Source organism: Castor canadensis, chromosome 8 (genome assembly GCF_047511655.1).
Source record: "Castor canadensis chromosome 8, mCasCan1.hap1v2, whole genome shotgun sequence".
NCBI lineage: Eukaryota > Metazoa > Chordata > Mammalia > Rodentia > Castoridae > Castor > Castor canadensis.
Genome location: NC_133393.1, coordinates 29,742,083 through 29,750,609, shown reverse-complemented (window position 1 = coordinate 29,750,609; position 8,527 = coordinate 29,742,083). Strand labels below are relative to the sequence as shown.

The window sequence follows — 8,527 nt, the reverse complement described above, 5'->3', positions numbered from 1 at the left end:
GATTCATATTAACTCCATTGGTTTTCCTGATTCCAAATTAGCACCTTACAGGTTACTTGTTGGCTACCAGGAGGAAAAAGCCTCATTTTTACACTAGAACTCTCACGCTAAACCAGCAATTGATCTATCATCTTGAGTTTCTGTAAATCAGACATCATGTGCCCCTGATGTGGCACAATAGTACGTCGGTGACAAGAATATTAACCTGATTTCAAGTAAACATGGAAACCACTTCTACTTAACATGGCATACAGTAAAGAAGCCAAGTAAAATTATCCCACCATTAACCAAGGAAGATATTCTATGGTCTGTTCTTCAAAAAACTTAATGTCATAAATGGGAGAGTGAAGTGAGGACACTTTCGTTGGGACAGAAGCAGAAAGATATCTGAACAAACCCAATCTCCTAAAACAGTTGAGGAACAACTGAGATGTTCTCAATGTGGGCCGAAAGCAAGCCATTTATTACGAGTAATAAGGTGTAGAAATACTCCATACTTAATTTTGAAACCTACATGTATCCTTTTCTTAGTATCGTTCGATTTGTTTATACTGTTACTCATTTACAGCCTCTCTACGTCTTCTCGTTTTAAATGAAGTCAGAATTGGCAGCTATGCCGAATACTGGCCTGTGCCTTTATTCTTCCCTCGGCGAGCACTCTTTACACGCCAGGTGCATTCGGCAGCACAGCAGCGCGCAGCCTTGCCTGGCCTGCGACCCACGCAGCTGCCAGCGCGCCGAGCAGCTCGGCTCCGCTTTGTTCCCCCAACAACGCGCGGGCGCTCCTTATTCCTCTCGCTCCCCGCCATCTTGAGCTGGAACACAGGCGAAAAAGGATTCGCTAGCATTGCCTTATTACAGAACAGTCCCACCTCCACATAAACACTGAAAGTTTACAGCGCCCAAGTACAACGTTCACCCAACCACCCTCCAGTCGTCACTAACCGTGCCGGTTATCTAATAGAAACTAAATTCAACTCAACAATTTAGAAACATCTTATCTCTGCACTCGGCACAAAACGCAACTACCATGTTACTCAGGGAAACAGATGAACGCGAACAAAGAAAAAACAGGTTAGCTCTTTCACAGAAAATGTGGGCGGCCCTGAAAAGGGCCTTTGGTTGAGATGTTGGTGTTAAGTGAGCGATTTTAGCCGCCGAAGCCGTAGAGGGTGCGGCCCTGGCGCTTGAGCGCGTAGACCACATCCATGGCGGTCACAGTCTTGCGCTTGGCGTGCTCCGTGTAGGTGACGGCGTCCCGGATCACGTTCTCCAAGAAAACCTTGAGCACCCCGCGGGTCTCCTCATAAATGAGGCCGGAGATACGCTTAACTCCGCCGCGACGGGCCAAGCGCCGAATGGCAGGCTTGGTGATGCCCTGGATATTGTCGCGCAGAACTTTGCGGTGGCGTTTGGCGCCCCCCTTGCCAAGGCCTTTCCCTCCCTTGCCACGTCCAGACATGCTAAAAACTCTCCTAGAACGTCTTAAGCACAGTGTGCTACAGGCGCTTCCCTTATATGCGCGGATTTCGGACCTAATTGAAGACTGAACGCGCGAGCACACTGGCCCCACCCTCCGCAGCCCAGAATGAATGACGTCACCAACGACCTGAGGTCGGGCTCACAAAACCGGCTCTGGGCGGAGGCTTCTGCTAGCCTTTTGTCCCCAAGGGTAGTTCGGCCATTTTAGCTGCTGCATCAGAATAAGGAAACTAGTAGGTTTTTTTAATAATTATTATTTGCCATTTGAGGCACTTTAGGATTGCACAGGTTTGCCCCACACAAATGCAACTGCTGCAACCTTGTTGCATGGGGAGTCCAGGGTTGTCGTTTTCCGCTCTTTGCTTTACAGGAACAAAAACACACTGCGGAGGAGCTTAGAAACTGAAAGATACTCTCTCCGTAACAAAGACAAGGAAATTGACCAGAACAGTTTTCTTTCTGAAGGCAAATATGTGGATAGCAAATATATGGTATTCTTGCCCGTTCGCAGAGACTTGGATTCCATTCTCAGATAGTTTTCCTCCTGGTTTATTAAAATGTGTAGTTTTGTTGAAATATTTAGCCACCCCCTTCACGTCTGCACCCAATTTACTAGTGAGTTTGTTTTCTTTAGTTTTAGTTTCGTTTTCTCTTTGATTTTGGTAGCAATAGTATTCCAATCAATCGGCACCTCGTACTTAGCCAACGTATTAAAAAAGGCGACTTCCCGTGGATTTTTTAAGCGTTTATGTAAGCACGTCGCTTAGCAACAGAGTTAAGAATATTATTAAAAAAGCTTGGCTTGTTAAGAGCAGAGTGGCGCAGCGGGAGCGTGCTGGGCCCATAACCCAGAGGTCGATGGATCGAAACCATCCTCTGCTAGAAGAAGCATTTTGGTGTTTGTTTCTTTTTCTATTCCCAGCTCTTTTCATATAGTGTTACTGCGATACTGTAGTTTACGAGCTCTTGTACTCACCGTTAGCCTGTTCCCCCTCCCCATAGCCATGGCCTTCCTTTCCCTTCCTCACTCATTTCCACATTGTCTTCCTGTCTGTCTCTGCCTGTCAACAAACAGGGGTCCGCTGCTATCTGCCTTTTGCCTGTCCATGTCACTGTCTTTCTGCCACTGTACCATCTGTCTTCATCACTGTGTTTATTGTTGCCGTCTGTCTCTGTCACTGTCCTTCTGTTTCTGTAGTCTGTCTCTGTAGTCTCTGCCTCCGTCTATCCACCTATGTCCCTGTCTGTCCAGTTCACATGGCTCCAACTGCTGCTCCTCTGCATCTATCTCAGCGTCCGTTTCCTTTTCGAGACCACTTTTTTCTGTTTGCTCACCCGCAAGTATTTAGTCAAAAATGTCTGCTCAACTCTACAGATCCCTCACCCTTAATGTCTTAGTTTTTGTTCTGGAGAGAAAATCTAATTGGCCCATCGCTGAGGATGCGGTGTAGTGTCCATAGGCCACTCCTGCTTCACTCTTCTGTGACTGGGGCCTGGGTGAAGGAAGTGGGATGTGGTGTTATATGATACGTAGAGTAAGGTTGGCTGAGGTAGACGGTTAGCTTTCCATTGAACGCACGAAGTGCCCCCTGAACTCCTGCCAAGCCTGGGACAAAGTTCCTGAACTGAGCTGCTCTGAGATTTCTTCCATTCAGTCTAATGCAATACCCTAACCTTACTAAGAAAAAATGTTTAATACAGGAAACAAATATGCAATTAACTTTTTCTAGTTATTAATTAATATTTTTATAAATCTTAGGAATAACCTTTTTCTAGTAGTAGTTACTATTTTTATGTTTCTTTGAGTCAGTTTTTTGACTTATGGGAATGAATTTTCTGTGTTATTCAATAATGGTCTAATGTGCCTATAATATATTCAGATGTGGGTTAAGAAATTATTATGACTTTAAAAACAAAATAAAACATCTTATTGTTTAAGCTATCGTAGTGCTTTTTAATAATTGACCTCATAAATAAATGCTGTAGTTTCAATATATCACTGACTTCTTATATATTAAGTAAAATACCGTTCAGTAGTTAAAAATTCATTCCCTTCCATACTGCTAAGAAATGATTCATCTGTTTTTCTTGTTTTAAAAATCCTTAATTTGATGCCAAATGAAGATCATGCTTTTGAAACCATGGAGTAACTACCCAATAAATGAAGCGTTTCAGTTTGCTTTTGAAATTGAAACATTTCTCCCCATTGTAACTTACTGACTGAATCAAAAATATATTTCTGTAGGATACCAAAATCACAAACTAAGGAGACAATTCTTGAGTCTCTTGAGGGTTCAATTTATTTCATGCAAAAATTGAGCCCTCGTACAATTTACAAGAGTCATATTCATGGAGTTTTGTTGTTGAAAAACACAAGAGAGCCACAAAATGACTTTTGCTAATATTAAAATTTCAGACAGTTTTTTTAGGTGTATCATACTGACTTAGTTTCTTTATTTCTTGTTTTATTCTAAATATTACCAAATCTCTTTCTGTAAGTCTATAGCTTTATTTACTTATTTACTTGGTTTTTTGTAGTACTGGAGCTTGAACTCAGGGCCTCATGCTTATAAGGCAGGTGCTATAACACTTGAGCCACTCCACCAGCCCAAAAAGTATTACCAAATCTTGATCTAACTTTTTTAAAGTAACTTCTGGTACAAATTTTACTTAGGTTCAGATAAATTAAACCATTGTTTCCTAGCCTTTATCTACTTCTTATATTCATAATTCTTGTTCTTGTCATTTATCTCAATAATTATCTTTTTATTATTTCATTGTTTTAAGAAGAAGAAAAACATATTTTACTCAAATTTGTTTTTTGCAAGAGCACTAATACAAAATATTAGGAAGAGATATATCTCAAGTTATCAGGTGCATATTGTAAATATTTTCTGTAGTCCTGTATATATATATATATATATATATACAGTCCTGTGTGTATATATATACATGTATATTTTTTTTCTTTTTTTTTGGCAGCATTAGGGTTTGAACTGAGGGCCTTACACCTGCTAGACAGGCGCTCTTACTGCTTGAGCTACTCTCCAGCCTGTAGTGGTCTAAACAACCAGTGTTGCCAGGCGACAATATATTTGTGTGACCCACAAAAATATATATATAGAAATAGATACTATAGCTTAGATTAACAGTAACTAGGAAAACAAACCATATCCAGATACTTGTGAGGGTGTTGGAAGGGGAATATAGAATTAAAATGATTTCTGGAAAATAAATGTGGAACTTTTACCATCTCTGCAGATAAACAGAACACTCTTCCATGGACACCCAACTATTATTCACTAATGTACTCTCTCATAATAAATCGGATTTCTTCTGGTTACCAAAATAGTCATGCCAGTTATCATGACATACGATGTTACCCTATGAAACCAGGAAACTCCTGAAATAAACTGTATGTCAAGGACAAAAGGCAGGGTAGGCCTCCAGAAATGGAGTTTTATTCCCTTTAATACATAATTCAGAAAGCCTTTCTTGCCAGAGGGTTCAGATGATAGACTACAAAGTCACTGGGCAATCCCTGACATAGTCTTTGCAACTACAAGTCTTAATCTTAGGAATAAATAGGTAGCAATTTGAGACAGGTGTGGAGTTTATTGGCTACAAGTGAGTTCTGACCTGAGGAAAACACTTCTGCTGCTACTGGTGCCTGTCTCCTGTAAAATCTCTTATATAGCTATTCTCTATGCTCATCTTTTTAAGCATAGGTGCCCACTTTCCTATATTTCTCTCTGAGAAATGATTCTTATTCAGATATTTATGCGACAAATACTTTCCTAAAAGCTAAGAAGAAAAAGACAAGAACCATACAATCTAGACATGCTTTAAACAAGTAAATATTTTCAGGAGGCATCCACTAGTTCAGTGATTCAGGGAAAATACTTACCTAACTCAACCTGTGGAAGATTTACTACAGCCAAAGATACAATGGAAGAAAAAAGATATATATGCAGGTGAAAACTAGAAACAGCTTTCTTGTCCTGTCTCCTGTGATGACACGCATGCTCTTTCTCTCCAGCTAAGAACTGCAGGGATGTGTATCAGATGTGTTAGCCAAGAAAAGTCCACTTAAATGCTGGAGTCAAAGTTGTTAAAGGAAGTCGGTCGCCTAGCTACTGCATGATCAGTCATGGGGTGGACCCTTCACCAGACACCAGATGAACATCATGAATCTTCCTGTCTACCTAAAACATGCTGGCATATGGGGTCATTGTGACTCATTGCTTCAAGAATATAGAATAACATCATTATCTAGTAAACTATATGGACATTACAGAATTTTACTTTTCAGAGTTGACCAAGGCTCATCACCACACACATCTCTACAGAGTGAAGTGAAACTTGAATGAAACAGTTTTACTGCATGTATCTACTTTGACAATTATCTACTTTGAGAATGGTGGCAGGCTTTGAACCAAAACTTGAATGAGTAGACAGCCAAGAAGAACATCGTAAGCAAAGAAACCAGTACAAGAAGACAAGATAGTTAAGTTCCTAAGAAACTATAAATCATTTCAGTATGATTGAGTATGGAGATGAGGGAGGTTGAGTTAGGGAGAGGTATTTGGAGAGAAAAGGTAGCTGTGTTTGAATCACCTTCCACTGGTGAAGAGAACCTTGCCCTAAACACTATGAAATGGCTCATTTATTTTAAGAAAAAGTAAGTGGCTGAACACAGGTCACTCAACATGAAGTATATGAGATTGGTTCAGTGTATTAGTCACATACACTCACAGCATGCCAGGCAGGGCCACTGGGGGTTGCACAGGAGCAGAATGAACCAGCCTGGGCTGTGAGAGGCAGGCTTTGTAGCAATCAGAGCTGGGGGATAAAGGGCTGGCAGGAAAGTGAAAGCCATTATGTTGAGAACTGAGTGGATGCAGTTCCTCTGGCTGATAAGCAGCTGGCTAAATAGGGAGTTTTTCCTGTTCATAGGGGACCTATCTAGAAAGACCAGAATTTGTGGTTAAATCTTGATCCCATGAGAGTCAGAGAAGGCAAGGAAAGACCTAAAATTTAAATCTCACAATACACGCAGGAGTTATAGTAAACAGATAGAGCAAGGGCAGGTCCTTATGGGACTCATTGCCTCCTTTCCTAGAGGCAACGGAAACCAATAACCAACTGTGAGCAAAACTGTGATTGAATCCTCTCATTACAAAAAGAAAAAAAAATCTCTGAATGTTTATGATTTGGTCTTTAAGTAGTTCCTTTATCAACAAAGTATTTCCCTTCTAAATTGGGAGAGGGAAGGTCTGGGGCTATCTATATTCACCTAAGTCTGACCACCTCATATTGGTCATCTCTACTTGAATGTTTAACCAATCAGATCTTAACCCCCACTCACTTCACCCTCCCAAATACTCCTCCTGCAGTCAACTACATCTCAGTCAATGGAAACTTTGCTATGACAGCAAAAAAAAAAAAAAAAAAAATCTTGGAGAAGCATATGACTTCTCTGTTTCTCTTGCCATGTCCCAATCCAATCATCAAGTGTTTCACAAAATATCCAGAAATCAACCACTTCTACCAACACTATCCATCATAGTTTAGCCACAGATAATCTCATGTGTCATCTGAATATTGTACTTGCTTTCAATCAATCTCTCTGCCACCAGGAAGAAAGAGCAACAAGTCTATGTTCAGATTTTTTAAGAAATCGAATGTCTTTTTTTGTTAAATAAGTAGACTTCAAAATGATTATAAATTTTTTTTTAAAATCTATATGAGAAATTCAGCACATTTTTGCTCAGTTCCTACTTGCTGGCAGATATTATTCTACAAACAAGAAAGGCTATGTAAAAGGCTCCATTTCTGTCCAGAAACTACTTAATTTGCTAAACAAAAAAAGCCAAGATCACAAATGAGCCAGAAGGGCCACACACTGCTTCCAGCATCAGGAATTTGGGAAAATTAAAGAAATAGTTTATGTGCAGGCTACTGACATTATCTTCAAACAAGATACACAAGGTTACTGATAGCAACAAGATTCACTAACAGTCTTCAAAGAAACCATCCAATCCAAAATAGAACCTCTTTATATCTATGTCCTGCTACATCTAAGTGTACTGCAGAATATCATAGATGCTATATTGTTTCTTTTCCTAGAGGCAATGGAAACCAATAACTAACTGTGAGCAAAAACTATGACCGAATCCTCTCATTACAAAAAAAGACAAAAAAGAATAATTTTATTACCTTGTCATTTTGATAAATGTAATTTTTTTTCTCCCACCCCATGTCTTCCCATTCACAATATAGACCATGCACAAAGCCTGGGTTGAAGTGTATATGGGGTAGGTTTACTTTCCCTTCTCTGTATCTATACATAGCCTGTGGTAAGACCCAAGAGGCCAATGTAAAAATTATTGAGAGTCAGAAATGTTATATTCCTGTTTTGATTTTCTTCACTTCTTAACACATGGAAGCCTCCAAAAATATCAATGGCCCCGATTTTCTTTTATATCCCAGAAAAACTGCAGTAAAAGTATTCTCTTCTTTTTCAAGCACATAGGACCATACTGTGAAAAGTGCTCTGAAGCACATTATTATAACAATCAGAGAAAGTACCTGAGAATGTGGGGAGGTGAAAACCGCCTGCCTGGAATTCTGCATATCCCATCCTGAATGACCCGCAGATGTCGCCTTGTGGTAAGACGGCCTTACGGTGCAGTGTCTAGGCAGACACCCCCAATACCCAGATGAATGTGGGTGAGCATGAAACTCTGAATCAAAGTTTGTTTTTAAAATATCCCTCGATGCAAGCAATTCACAGCATTCTGTCCTCTAGGGATGAAGAGTAAACTAGTTTTCTCTCCATGAAGACCGAAATGTTTGTCAACCCCAACCTTTCGTAAATCCCGACGTTGTGGTGCCAAATGACCCACGAGGACCTGGAGTTTTCATTTTTCCGATAATGAAAAGCAAGCGCGACGCGGGCGTCACACTGTCTTTGTGTCACAATGTGGCTGATACAGGACAGAAAGTTCATTCTAGTTTCTAAGGGTCCCAGGAAAACCTTGTT

At 40.3% G+C, this 8,527-nt stretch overlaps 1 protein-coding gene, 1 non-coding gene and 1 pseudogene across 2 annotated transcripts; 1 reads left to right on the top strand and 2 right to left on the bottom strand.

The window, feature by feature from the left end:
* Positions 1 to 1,087: 1,087 nt before the first annotated feature.
* On the bottom strand, positions 1,088 to 1,499 carry LOC109677546 (histone H4). Its single transcript, XM_020153468.2, has one exon. It carries the CDS (start codon positions 1,460 to 1,462, stop codon positions 1,151 to 1,153), a length of 312 nt encoding a protein of 103 aa, XP_020009057.1. The 5' UTR covers positions 1,463 to 1,499; the 3' UTR covers positions 1,088 to 1,150.
* Positions 1,500 to 2,292: 793 nt separating this feature from the next.
* Trnam-cau (transfer RNA methionine (anticodon CAU)) lies at positions 2,293 to 2,364 on the top strand. The gene has a single exon. It is a non-coding gene; the product is annotated as a tRNA-Met (tRNA).
* Positions 2,365 to 7,739: 5,375 nt separating this feature from the next.
* Positions 7,740 to 7,858, bottom strand: LOC141410632 (small nucleolar RNA SNORA51; annotated as a pseudogene).
* Positions 7,859 to 8,527: the final 669 nt, after the last annotated feature.